The following is a 14226-nucleotide window of genomic DNA, read 5'->3' as shown; positions in this document are numbered from 1 at the left end:
GATTGAGATCAGTATTCCATTTGACTCTAGAGGGATGAGAGAGTGGTATAAAGAAGAGTGTTTGTTCAGTCTGACAGGATCTCATCTAAAAAGGGTAGGTGTCTTCCCCAAAATCCTACTTGCTAAAGGCCAATACAAAGTAGTGGTGTAGCTTCTCTGCAGTTGTCTTGTTTCCCTTAACTACTCCCTGTACTACTCAATAGTCAACCAGCTCTCAAGTAGTCACATAGGTTTCAGTCAGTCCAACTGAAATCAGAGAAACTATTCAGTGACTAAGGATAGCAGAATCGGGCCTTAAGTGATATTTAACAAACAGGCATAAATGCAGAGGAATGTTTAGCTGAGTCTGTGTGAGGCAGGTGAAGGGATTTACTTTCATAGTATCATACTCTGCCTTGGTCTGGTAATGTTATGGTGACATCATCCACCAACTGTCAATCTCAACTGCTATGGAACAGTTTGACTCCAACGTTCCATCTGACTTCTAAAAACGGCCCTTGCTCTAAAAAAGTATTTTCCTTCTGTTTCACAATCCACTGCTCTAAATGTTAGGTTGTATTTTAAAGCAAAAAGGATTGTTCTTTTACTGCTTTGAATTGTCACAAACCTTCTCTATTTTAAATTGTCTGTCCTCTTGCTATGTGCTCCCTTGAGTTGCTGGGAGTACTTGAAACTCCAGGCTGCTTGCTTAAGGGAAAGAAATCCTGGTTGGGGAGTCAGACATATGCGCTGAGACTTAACCAAGGCCTTTTCTAACACCTGCTGTCTCGATTTTATTCTTTTCTGTGAGTCTAAACTGTTTTGGACTCATGAAAGGGGATGGAGGATCCCCTAGGACAAATTTGTACTGCCCGGTGATGAGCACCTGCTGGTATTGATATTAAATCATCCCTGGACTCCTTCCAAGTGTTCTTGTTCAGAGGGGTAAAATGATTAATTCCTATTCTTTGTAAACAAACTGGTACTACCACTAAACACTTGATGAACACCCACACTTGATGCCTCCACAAAAGTTGTAATACTTCTTCCTTGTTCTGTGTCAGGAATATATTTATAGGCTTATGAGATGCAAGTATCTATCATATCCACCACACAACCAGTCTCTGTGAGTGAACACTGGAAAAACTGTTCTCAGAAACAACAGTTGGAAAATGTTTTTTGGTCAGAAATTGGATTAGTGATTCAGAATGGGTTTCATCCGATCTAACTTTTGGGGCATGAGGAAGGACAGCACCCGGAATAACTACCCTCTAGCTTTTTCTGTCGGCAGCATTTGATGTTCTGAAAGTTTCAATTCCAGCGAGAGACTTTCAGGAGGGAATTCTTTCAGGTACTTGATTTTTTTTTTTTTTTTTTTTTTTTTTTTTTAAAAATACAATGGGGTTTCTGTCTATCCAACTACAGTCTGATTTCATAGCTCTTGGCAACAATGCCAGTCGCTCACATCCACACCCGCCGGAGCTTATCAGTGGTTGTAGAGCCTACAGCAGTCATCCTAGCTGGGAGTCCAGGCTAGTCCCATCTCCACCGGCTGTTTTTTCCTGACTTCATACACCCTGACATGCTTAATTACGTAAACCATTATGACTCTGGTAACATAAAGGAGAACTGGGTATTGAGGCATAACCATGAATTTGCAAAACGCTTCCAGTGGTGGTGCGGTGTCATTTTGCAGGTTCCTTGGGCGAAAAGCCCCCGTGCAGAAGAGGGGCGGGGGGCAGAAGGCAGACCGAGAAAAGGCAGCTTTAAAAAGTTTTCTTTCGAAGGCGAGAGGGCTGCTGGCGATCGGCCCGGGCTGGGGCAGGAGGCAGAGGTGCACGAGGCCCCTCCCCTGTAGCGGCCGCAGCCTCCCCTCAGCCAGGGCTGTGCTGGGCACAGCGGCAGGTGCCAGGCAGCAGCCGTAGCCGCCCCCGCTCTTCGAAACCGCCCGAGCCGGCTCCCCAGGCGCAGGGAGGCGCGGAGGCGGCCCCAAGGGAGGCAGCAGCCACCTACCCCGAGTATTTAGAGGGGCCGGTCCCGGCTGAGGCTGCCTCGGGCAGGAGCTGAGCGCGGACTGTATCGCTATGAAGCGGGGAGGCATCGCGAACCCGGCTTTCGAGCCCTCCAGCCCCGACCTCCGTCTCAAGCCCAGGGCCAGCGTCAGCCGCCCACGCTCGTCCCCCGGCCGCCCCCCGCCGGAGTGTGAGGAGGGGCCGTGCGGATGGGGCAGCTTCACCCCTAGGGCTCTGCAGCTGTGCAACAACCCCGAGGGCTACCTGAGCGCCTACAGCCTGCTGGCCGTCTTCCAAGGTAACTCTCGCATGAGGGGGGCGATCCCTGGGGAAAGGGCAGCCCTACCGTGCCCCTTGTGGGGAAGGTGGAGGAGAAGGGTGGGATGGGCCAGGGAGGCTGTGGCGGGGACTTTGACTCTTGGGATAAGAGAGGAACAACCGGGGTGTGAGCTCAAGCAGGGTTAGTGTCAGCCTAAAATGTGGCAATCTTGTGACTTCGTCAGGCTCCATGTTATGCATATTCAGGCTCCTAACTAAAGTGACCTAGATAATGCTAGACTGCTTTCCTTCTACCCCTCCCACCCTTTTCTTTACTTCTTCTTAAACTTGTCTGAATCCCTGAGTACCTCTCTGGTCAATCGGTTTCACACCCTTTCTTGTGCTACTTATAATATAGGGAAAATGCTCCCACCATTTTTTTAAACATGGCATATAAAAGGGGTATAACTTTTACTTTATATGACTTTACAAAGAAATCAAATGTTAACACAACAATAAGCATGTGTTGGTTAGGCCATGGATAATGTGACTAGCTGTGTTCCAAGCAAGTCAGCCACTGTTTTTCATCAGATTGGTTAGTTTATCTACAAAATTAAAGTATATTTTCAGACCCTCCTATTTGTTGTTCCAACAATGCCTTAGTACTGAAAACCTCCAGCAGTCAAACCTGAGAGTCCAGTGCATCAGTGGGTGTGCAGTCATGACTACACACAGGCCCTGATCCTGGAAACTCTTAAGCACGTACTTACCTTTATGCATCGAAGTTACGCATATGTGTAAATTTCTGCAGAGTTGGGACCATAGTCAGGATAACTTAACTTTTTTTTTTTTTTTTTTTAAACAAATGTTTTCTAGGTGTCACTGATTCCAGTGGAACAATTTTTCCTGGTGCTTGAGTCAAATGCTTGAGTCTAGTAATCACTGAGTTCTAGGACTAAATCATAAAACAAAGAAATAGCTGAAAAACTTGCAACATGCAAGCTTATTTTGCTTGTAATGTTCAGTGCAGTTCTAGAGATCAAGAATCACCTTTGGGGGTGGCACCAGCCTCTTCCTAATTGGGGTGAGGGGGCTGAGGAGGGATAGCCAGGAAATTGGTGTGCGTGCAATACATCTTGTGGGCACTGGTCACCCTTACTTCTGCAATTCTCTGCCACCAGCAGCAGCGCATAAGTAAGGGTAGCAATACCATACCATGCCACCCTTACTTCTGTGTAATTTTGGACCTTTGGCCAGGACAGATATTTTCAGTCAGTATTACATTTCCTTAAAACACATTTGTGGAATTAATGATAATTTCACCTTGATCCTGCAAAGAGCCATGCCAGGTAGCTGCCTTAATAAAGCCCCTTTCACTTCATTGGCATGCTTACCAGATTGCACACTCCCCTGTCCACCAAAAAGAAAGCAGGAGGGGACACTAGTCTCTTGCCCAATATTTCAGTGGTTACAGCAGTGGTTCTCAACTGGTACGCAGAGGTCTTCCAGGGGATACGGCAACTAATCTAGATATTTGCCTACTTTTATAACAGGCTACGTGAAAAGCACTAGCAAAGTCAGTACCAACTAAAATTTCATACAGACAATGACACGTATACTCTATATACTTTAGTAGTAGTAGACTCTATATACTAAAGCAGTGTTTTTCAACCCTGGGGCTCATGACTTATTTTAGACTTGTATGGTAAACATGAGAAAGTAAGCAATTTTTCAGTAATAGTGTGCTGTGACACTTCATATTTTTACGTCTGATTTTGTAAGAAAGTAGTTTTTAAGTGAGGTGAAACTTGGGGTTATGCAAGACAAATTACCCTCCTGAAAGGGGTACAGTAGGCTGGAAAGGTTGAGAACCATTGGGTCAGAACACTCATAGGACGGTGGTTTTCCACCTGTGGTCTGCAGACTCCTTGGGGGCCGCAGACAATGTCAAAGATTTCCAAAGGGGTCTGCACTTCCACTCAGAATTTTTTAGGGGTCTGCAAATGGGAAAAAAGGTTGGAAAACCACTGTCATGAGGGATATGAAAGGCCTGGGTTAAAATCTATGGTCTTCATAATGTGGAATAGGTCTTTCATATCCCAGGTGAGTGCCCTAAACACTGGGCTATAGAGTCTCTTTCTGGCCTGATGAATTATCAATTATTTTATACAAAGTGGAACAGCTTCAACAGGAGCAGTCAAGAGAAACCCACTCCAAAATACTCCTACATCTTCTGTGAGTGCTTTAGTCACTGGGCTTCTGGGTAAAAAGGCATCTAAGCGCAGTGGTTCTAACTCTAGGAGAGGGTTTCTGCCTGAATCCTGAGTGGAGGGAGGTGGACTTGGGCACTTAACTTCCTCTTCTCAACATTTCCTACTGGCTAGCTTCAGCAGGACCCCCTCAGTGTGCTGGCATCAGTGAATTCCTTTTTTAGGTGTCCAGCTCTCCCTATGCATTGTACAGTGTGTCTAGGCCAGGGGTTCTCAAATTGGGGGTTGGGACCCCCAGGGGGTCACGAGGTTATTACGGGGGGAGGGGGAAGCAATCAACCTCCACCCCAAGTCCCGCTTTACCTCTAGCATTTATAATGGTGCTAAATATATAAAAAAGAGTTTTTAATTTATAAGGGGGGGGGGGTTGCACTCAGAGGCTTGCTGTATGAAAGGAGTCACCAGTGTAAAAAAAAAAAAAAAGTTTAAGAACCACTGGTCTAGGTGCTGAACTTGAGGATTGTGAATGTCGCTTGGCAGCATGGCACCTGAAAGTTCAGCACTACAATGCTGAGCCTTAGTGCCCTCTATGAATCCAACCCCCACTGCTCAAAATAGTTTGTTTTTGATAAAAGAATAGTCAAGGTTCACAAATACAGTAATAGATAAGGAGGTTTTAGTACAAACACTTTACACTAGATTTTAACACGTCTTACTAAATGTATCACTATGGTATTTGTTTACTTGCATTTCTCTCATCTTGGACTATGAATTCAGTGGCATGTGTTCATAATCCATTTCATACTGCTTTTATGGTTTGTTTTTATTTATTTTTAAACACTGCAAAGGTATGCATAAAATATCTTCCATTTGAATTGTAAAGAGTAGAAAAAGTTTCTGTTCACAAAGGCTTAACATTTTCTAAATCAGGCCAAACTTAAGTTGATAGTGGGTCTTTCAAATGAAAATTGGCAATGGATATGTTTGGCTGAACATCAGAAAATAAACATGTAAATACAGAATAACAGGGAGGAACATTTCAACAATTTCTAATTATATATTAAACTTGTATCCTGTGAACTGAGGTCATGCTCTATCAAATAATTTAAGCGCATATTTAAAATTAAGCATATATTTAAGTGTTGCTTGTTGGGGCCTGAGGTAGTTCTATAACGAAGGCACTGGACTAGGACTCAGAAGTTTTCTGGCTTTGCAACAGACCACCTTGGGTAATTCATTAAGGTCTTGATCTTGGTATCAGAGGTCCAGATTGGTGGAAGGGTGCAGAGCTGTTTTGAAGCTTGCCTACACCAATCTGACTGCATGATTGGGCCTTTATCTTGCAGGCTATGGTTACACTAGGAGAAGCACCTAAATTTGCCAATATTGCAGGCTGGGAATACTGATGTAGATAAGTTTTTCTGTGTTCTCAGTAGTTCTTTAATCTTGTATCCATTTGACTGCACAAGTAAATGACTATGTGAATTTCTGCAATATGAAACCTTGGGATCCCTCGTGTAAACAATGTAGCTAACACAAATGGAAGCTCTTTAGAAAACTTCCCTTATGTAGACAAAATTATGTGGCTTGGACCCCCATATGTAAAATAGGGATAACATTTCCCTATCTTTACAGGGGTATTGTGAGGATACACCCATTAATATCTGTGAAATGCTTAGGTACTACAGTGACTTTCATAGTAAATCAAATAAATTATGCATAATCAGATATAGTATCTCAATGAGACTTAGACTGCATTTTGAATGGTTCCCTCTTTTTTATAGTAGTGGGATGCTAAATGTCTTAATTAGAATAGGTCTCCTTCTATCTTCAGCTGTTAATGACCTGTCAAAGGCAGGAAGGTCATGATGTCCTCTTTGAAATTGGATGAGGGTGGAAAGGGAGGGAAGAGGAGACTAATCTAGATAAAAGGTGTATCTTGAAAGTTAGATTGTAAAGTTATTGTTTGATATGAATGTTTGTGTGTCGGGGAAGGAATGGCCCACACTTCCAAGAATACTGTAGTTCTAAGGAGTATCAGAGCCAGGAAATTAAAATGCAGATTGTATTTAACAAATAATACTCCCCCACAGATTAGGACTATGTAGATGCTGAGTTATGGCAGTCCAAACTACTGTAACTCTACTTTGCCCCATTCTACTATGGGAACAATTACTTTAATGTAGTTACAGTTAAGTATTTCAGTTTTCAAATTTCAGAAACCTCAAAGAAGGTAATTCATTGTAGACATGCCACCCCTTCCCCCCCCCCCCCAAATACTAAAGTACCTGCCTAATCATTCAACATAGTTTTATATCTTCTGTGGAACTTGTGACTAATTGGTGATGAGCATTGCTGCTCTAAACCTTCTAGATACAGTAATCCTCAACTTTCATCTCATCTAAGCATATAACATTTTTACATAAAGAATAAAACCAAAAATAAATAGCAATTTGTAAAGGACTGGTGTGCATATGTATCACTGCTTTAACTGAAGGCAACGTTGGGCACACTTAGGACTCCAACTTACAAAGATTTTGTAGTCAAATAGCTGGTCTTAAAAAGATGATATTGCAATAGTTAGCAATGGATAGAAAAATGGACAATTTTTTTTTTACCTGCTGTCATTTCAAGTTCAGATGAGGCCTATATTTCTATAGTATAGTAATTTAACTATATACTATACATAATGATTAACTTAATATCTGATTTATGTGGCCTTTGATCAATATAAAAGTGCATAATTGCATCCTAGGATGCATGTCTGAGTCACCATAAATTATAACCACAAAAGATGCTGCAGTTCACAACTGTGGGAGGGACTAGTAATAGCTCTTCAAAGTGAGTGACAGAATGTGAAAACAATGTCTTCATTATTGTTTCCAAATAAACTGCTGCCACTCTGGAGTCACTTCTTTCCCTGGACAAATGGAGGGAGGGCTATTTTCACATTTTGGGTAGGACTATTATTGACACCAGGAGTAAGCTGAGAAGAATAAAATCGATACAGCCAATCCACATGTGGCTTCGACAAGCTTTGTGACCAGACATAACGCAGTATAATATTTTTATTAAGTTGTTTGTAAATTGTTTTCCGGTACTTGGATGAGTGATTAATAAAACTATTATCCTGAAATTTAAACTATGGCTGGTCACAAAAATTGTCAAAGCCACATACCAATTGTAAAGGTTCAAGCAGACAGTGACATGACACCAATGCACATCTGAAACACTTAGTAGTGGGAAAGAGGAAGGAAAAAAAACAACCTTTGGCCACTTAGTTATACAAATGGGTAAAAAGTAGGGCCGTTGCGCGATTTAAAAAAAAAAAATTGCGCAATTAATTTGTTTAAACATTTTTGGATGTTTTCTACATTTTCATATGTATTGATTTCAATTACAACACAGAATACAAAGTATACAGTGCTCACTTTATATTTTTGATTTTAGAAATATTTGCAAGGTAAAAAACAAAAGAAATATTTTTCAGTTAACCTAATATAAGTACCGTAGAGCAATCTTTTTATTATGAAAGTTGAACTTACAAATGTAGAATGATGTACAAAAAACCCTGCATTCAAAAATAAAACAATGTAAAACTTTAGAGCCTACAAGTCCACTCAGTCCTACTTCTTGTTCAGCCAATTTCTCAGAAAAACAAGTTTGTCTACATTTGCAGAAGATAATCATAGAATATTAGGGCTGGAAGACCTCAGGAGGTCATCTATCCCATTCCCCTGCTCAAAGCAGGACAAACACCATCTAAGTCATCCCAGACAGGGCTTTGTCAAGCCAAGGCTGAAAAACCTCTGAGAATGGAGATTCCACCACCTCCCTAGATAACCCATTCCAGTGCTTCACCACCCTCTTAGTGAAATAGTGTTTCCTAATATCCAACCTAGACCTCCCCCACTGCAACTTGAGACCATTGCTTCTTGTTCTGTCATCTGCCACCACTGAGAACAGCCTAGCTCCATCCTCTTTGGAACCCCCCTTCAGGTAGTTGAAGGCTGCTATCAAATCCCCTCTCGCTCTTCTCTTCTTCAGACTAAATAACCCCATTTCCCTCAGCCTCTCCTTGTAAGTCATGTTTCCCAGCCTCCTAATCATTTTTGTTGCCCTCCACTGGACTCTCTCCAATTTGTCCACATCCCTTCCATAGTGGGGGGGGGACCAAAAATGGACACACTACTCCAGGTGTGGCCTCACCAGTGCCGAAGAGAGGGCAATAATCACTTCCCTGGATCTGCTGGCAATGCTCCTACTAATATAGCCCAATATGCCGTTGGCCTTCTTGTCAACAAGGGCACACTGCTGACTCATATCCAGCTTCTTGTCCACTGTAATCTCTAGGTCCTTTTCTGCAGAACTGCTGCTTAGCCAGTCAGGGTCCTCAGCCTGTAGGGATTCTTCCTTCCTAAGTGCAGGACTCTGCACTTGTTGAACCGCACCAGATTTCTTTTGGCCCAATCCTCCAGTTTGTCTAGGTCACTCTGGACCCTATAATGCTGCCTGCTTCTTGTTTACAATGTCACCTGAAAGTGAGAACAGGCATTTGTATGGCATTGTTGTAGCTGGCGTTGCAAGATATTTGCATGCCAGATGCGCTAAAAATTCATATATCCCTTGATGCTTCAACCACCATTCCAGAGGACATGTGTCCTTGCAGATGACAGGTTCTGCTCAATAACTATCCAAAGCAGTGCAGACTGACGCATGTTCATTTTCATCATCCAAGTCAGATGCCACCAGCAGAAGGTTGGTGTGTGGTTGGTGTGTTTTTTTTTGCGTGTGGTTTGGGTTCTGTAGTTTCAGTATCAGTGTTGCTCTTTTAAGACTTCTGAAAGTATGATCCATACCTCATCCCTGTCAGATTTTGGAAGGCATTTCAGATTCTTCAATCTTGGGTCGAGTGCTGTAGCTATCTTTAGAAATTTTCCATTAGTATATCTTTTTATTTTGTCAAATTTGTAGTGAAAGTGTTCTTAAAATGAACAACGTGTGCTGGGTCATCATCCGAGACAACTATAACATGAAATATATGGCAGAATGTTGGTAAAACAGAGCAGGAAACATAGAATTCTCCCCCAAGGAGTTCAGTCACAAATTTAATTAACGCATTATGTTTTTAACTAACATCATCAGCATGGAAGCATGTCCTCTGGAATGATGGCCGAAGCATGAAGGGGCTTATGAATGTTTAGCAAATCTGGCACATAAATACCTTGCAATGCCAGCTCCAAAAGTGCCATGTGAATGCCTATTCTTACTTTCTGGTGATCTTGTAAATAAGAAGCAGGCAGCATTATCTCACATAAATGTAAACAAACTTGTTTCTCTTTGCGATTGGCTGAACAAGAAGTAGGACTGAGTGGACTTGTAGGCTCAAGTTTTGCATTGTTTTGTTTTGGAGTGCTGTTAAGTAACAAAACTACATTTGTAAGTTGCACTTTCATGACAGATTGCACTACAGTACTTGTAGGAGGTAAATTGAAAAATACTACTACTTTGATCATTTTTACAGTGCAAATATTTGTAAAAAAATATAAAGTGAGCACTGTACACTTTGTATTCTATGTTGTAATTGAAATCAATATATTTGAAAACATCCAAAAATATAATAAATTTCAAGTGGTATGCTATTGTTTAACATTGCGATTAATTGCATGAGTTAACTGTGATTAATCGACAGTCCTAGTAAAAAGTTAAAATAGTAATGACTAGTTTTAATAAAGTAAGTCAAAGATTAATGACTTGCAATTAACATCCTAGTTCTTTGGTGCAGTACCTCTTGTGGACCACACTGTGGACTAGCCTTCACATACTGTAGAAATGCAAGTAGTTGAAACACTGTTCTTTAGCTAATATTTACTCGGGTGCTAAGAACTCTTAGAGTAAGACCTGGGAGTTACCAACAGTATAGTGTCTGGATCAACAGGCTTCCATCTCTGCTAAAGCAACTGTTTTGCTCCTTTAGTAATGAGGAGCCATTAACCATTATTTTACCAGCAATTACATTTAGCACTAAATTATTATCTAAACTCTTATAAATGAATTTGCTTGTTATTTTAGTCTGTGATTGAACATAGGTAACTAAACCAATGACCAATTACAATAAGAACGTTTAACAGTTTTTTGTAATCAGTTACTGACCTACTTCACTTTTATGGTGTACAGGTATTTAACTCTTGTGAGCCAGTTTCCCATCTTTACAATATAAAGACGCTTACCTACTTCATATGAGTGCTCAGGGACCTAAGTAGATGTTTGAAGTGCTATACATATGCCAAAAAAAATGACAGAAGCAGAAAACCAGCTTGATATTTGCTCATTCCTTTAGGTCATTAAGGCCTCTAGTCACCACTGTGTTTGGTGTACTCCTCTCTTCCCCTCCCCCCCCCAGTAAAAAAACAACCCATCACACCAACAGTCTGTCATAGTGGCCTTGAATACTGGAATTCCTCTCCCCTCTCCCCCCCCGTACTCCAACATATGAATTAAGTAGTAGTAGCTTGGATATTACAGTTCATAGGGTGAGCCCTTCTCCAGTCCTTTTATGCTAGGTGTGGCAATTAAGTCATTCTCCCTGGCCCAGTACTGGGCTTTAAGGATTTCCCTCAGTGCAGAAACTATGGAGGCAAGCTGTAAGACTGACTGAGGACCCCTCAGAAGCCTTGCAGAAACGGTTATGCTGGGCGTGGGGCTAGCAGCAAGAAGGGTATGCTGCAGATGGTCTGAGTAGTGTTTCTGCCTATAGGGCATCCTTGAGAGGCTGCTATATAAGTTTGTGTCTATGCTTATAGCTGTGTGTAAAGTACAGACACTGCATGTCTAGCTAGTACAGGTATATATCGCATGTAGAAGGTGAAGCACTGTTTAGGCAAGTAGAGTACAAGCACTCCTGAACCTTGTGGGTACATACTGGGTAAATACCATGGGTATATAATCACCGAAGCAGTATCTCCTCACCTACACTGCAGTATCCTGCTATTTTTAGCAGTGTAGTATCCTGCTACAGGAGTTTTTCCCTGCCACAGGGAAAGGCTTCTGTAGCTCCCTGCAGTGGGGAAAGGCTCTGGCAGCTCCCTGCTGCCCAGCCTTTCCCTGCTGCCTCTCCCCTGCCAGAGCCTTTCACTGACTTGTGTAGCTACACACAACAGTGTGGATTCAGCCTGCTTTTCAAACAATATATGCCATCGCAAGAGGTGTGCACTATAGATGTAACCTTAGGACATATACACTGTATGGCTCTCTACACACCAGAGCAGTACCTCCTGTCTATGCTGCTATTTTTAGCAGTGTTACTGTCCTGCTGGAGCCCTTCACTGCCATGTGTAGCTACACAACACAGTGGGGATGCAGCCTGCCTTTCACTGAAACATGTAGCTACACATAATTATGTGCTGCTGCAAGTAGAGACAAGACTTTAAGCGGTCCTGAGAGTCTCTGCAGCTCCAGATCAAGAGGGCCCAATGGTGCCTTGAACCTGAATCTGGATCTCCCACATCCTGGATGAGTGCCCTAACAACTAGGCTAAACGCTAGATGGAGGGTGGCAAAATCTCCTCTCACTAATAGTTTCAGGTCAATCAAAACCTTTCTGTAAACTGTTCATCTGGAAAAAAAAATTGCCCAGTGCTAAGGTCTGAATTAAGTTCTTTGCTGTCATGATCACTAAACTCTCTTTCAAAAGAGCTGAGCGATTGAATGGCAAGATTGAATTTGAACTTGCACGTGATCCAGTGATAAGATTACACAGTAGTTTTTCAAGAAAATAATACTTATTTGGTTTGTCTAATTGTCTGTCTGTCTCTCTCTTTCTTTTTTTTTTAATAGGTATTGTGGTGAATGGCCTAGTAAATGTTAGTATTTCCACTATTGAAAAACGTTTTGAGCTGAACAGTTCCCTCACTGGTGTCATCTCTGCAAGCTATGACATTGCTTTTTGTGTATTGTCGCTGTTTGTAGCTTTCTTTGGAGAAAGAGGGCACAAACCAAGATGGCTCGCCTTTTCATCATTTATGATAGGATTGGGATCACTTGTGTTTGCCTTGCCACACTTTGCTGCTGGAATATACCAATATGGATCTAAACTTGAAGGTAAGCTCATTTTTGTATTTTTGGAATTTTTCTAACAATGAATAGGATAACTGAATATGCACAGAGTTGTGTTGAATAGATCCCTATATATTTGGATAGGAAAGTGTATATCTAGATTAGGGTATCAAGTGCAGAGGAACATGTGGGATATGTTCCCTTTTTTTGTTTTGTATCCACATAGTATTGCTTACTGAGGCTTTGGGTGTGCTTACAGTTGTACCCATCTCATAGTTTTTTGTGTGGCTTATTAAGGTCTCTGGGCAGACTGGGCTCCCTACTGATGTAGAGCAATGCCTTCTTTATGTGCTGCAAAGTACCAGGCACTATTAAATTACTGGTGGTGTCTTCTCCATTAAGGTTAAATCTTGATGTTAAACTTCACTAACTGCTACCTTATCTCAATTTTCTGTCTTTAGTAGGGTTGTTGATTAATTGCAGTTAACTCGTGCGATTAACTAAAAAAATTAATCACTATTAAGTAATTGCAATTAATTGCACTGTTAAACAATAGAATACCAACTGAAACTTTTAAATATTTTTGGATGTTCTTCTAAATTTTCAAAGGTATTGATTTCAGTTACAACACAGAATACAAAGCGTACATTGCTCGCTTTTATATTTTTGATGAGATAGTATTTTTCAGTTCACCTCAGACAAGTACTATAGTGCAATCTCTTTATTGTGAAAATGCAACTTACAAATATAGATTTATTTTTTTGTTACATAACTGCACTCCAAAACAATGCAAAACTTGAGCCTACAAGTCCACTCAGTCCTACTTCTTGTTCAGCCAATCACAAAGAGAAACAAGTTTGTTTACATTTATGTGAGATAATGCTGCCTGCTTCTTATTTAAAACGTCACCAGACAGTGAGAACAGGCGTTCGCATGGCACTTTTGGAGCTGGCATTGCAAGGTATTTGTGCCAGATATGCAACACTTATTCAGCCTGTTTGGGAGTACTTAAATTGCAATCTCTCTGGGGCAGGACTATCTCTGTTCTGTGTCTTTACAGCACCTAGCACAACAGGGTCCTGGACCGTGGCCAGGTGCTGTGTTAATAGAACCAAAGTCTAGGAAAATTTGGCTTCTAACAAAGTATTGGAAATGGACTTCTGATGTGGGTTGACCGTACAATGTTGAGGAGGGAAAAAGGCAAAGTGTTTTGTGCATGTGTGGATTTGTAATTGGATCTACCTCTGACACTACTGCACTGGAGATGGTATTGATCTTTTCTGTGTGTGATTTTTATCCCTTCAGAAACTCTGCTCTTTGCTTCTAGCAGGTAATGCTGGGGAAACTTCTTTCAAAGTGTCCATCAGTGTTGAAGTTCCTGTTCTGTGTATATGTGATACACTTCTGTCACTTCATTAAATCAAGATTCTACACTTGATGCTTTCTCAGTGCTTGCTGGATATACACATGACACTTTGTCAGAATACCTAGCACTGTGAAGTGTCAGGAAAACCTTCATGTCATGTTTCTAGGCTGACATGCATTGTGGCTCTGCCATTTTTTTTTTTTAATAAAGTGAACATATCCAACAAAGTGATTAAATCTTTCCAACCACCACATCCTATCATGTATTCTCCATCATAAAACTGATTTGGCTGAATTCCAACTTCCTTCAATTCTTACTTCTTTGTAGTGGGGTCTAGTGGGCTTGCT

General features: G+C 41.4%; 1 protein-coding gene across 2 annotated transcripts in view; it reads left to right on the top strand.

Moving 5' to 3' along the window:
* The first annotated feature begins 1682 nt into the window (after positions 1-1682).
* Positions 1683-14226, top strand: part of SLCO4C1 (solute carrier organic anion transporter family member 4C1) — a 100567-nt gene continuing 88023 nt past the window's right edge. Inside the window, exons 1-2 of one of the 2 annotated variants that reach the window (XM_065550249.1) lie at positions 1683-2289; positions 12295-12558. In XM_065550249.1, the coding sequence (XP_065406321.1) occupies positions 2064-2289; positions 12295-12558 (490 nt within the window). In that variant the 5' untranslated portion in view covers positions 1683-2063. The remainder of the gene's footprint in view (positions 2290-12294; positions 12559-14226) is intronic. The other variant, XM_065550250.1, reaches the window with a different exon arrangement.

The sequence above is a fragment of the Chrysemys picta genome, chromosome 6, assembly GCF_011386835.1.
Source record: "Chrysemys picta bellii isolate R12L10 chromosome 6, ASM1138683v2, whole genome shotgun sequence".
Taxonomy (NCBI): domain Eukaryota; kingdom Metazoa; phylum Chordata; order Testudines; family Emydidae; genus Chrysemys; species Chrysemys picta.
The sequence above is the reverse complement of the archived record's forward strand: the minus strand, read 5'-3'. Positions and strand labels throughout refer to the sequence as shown.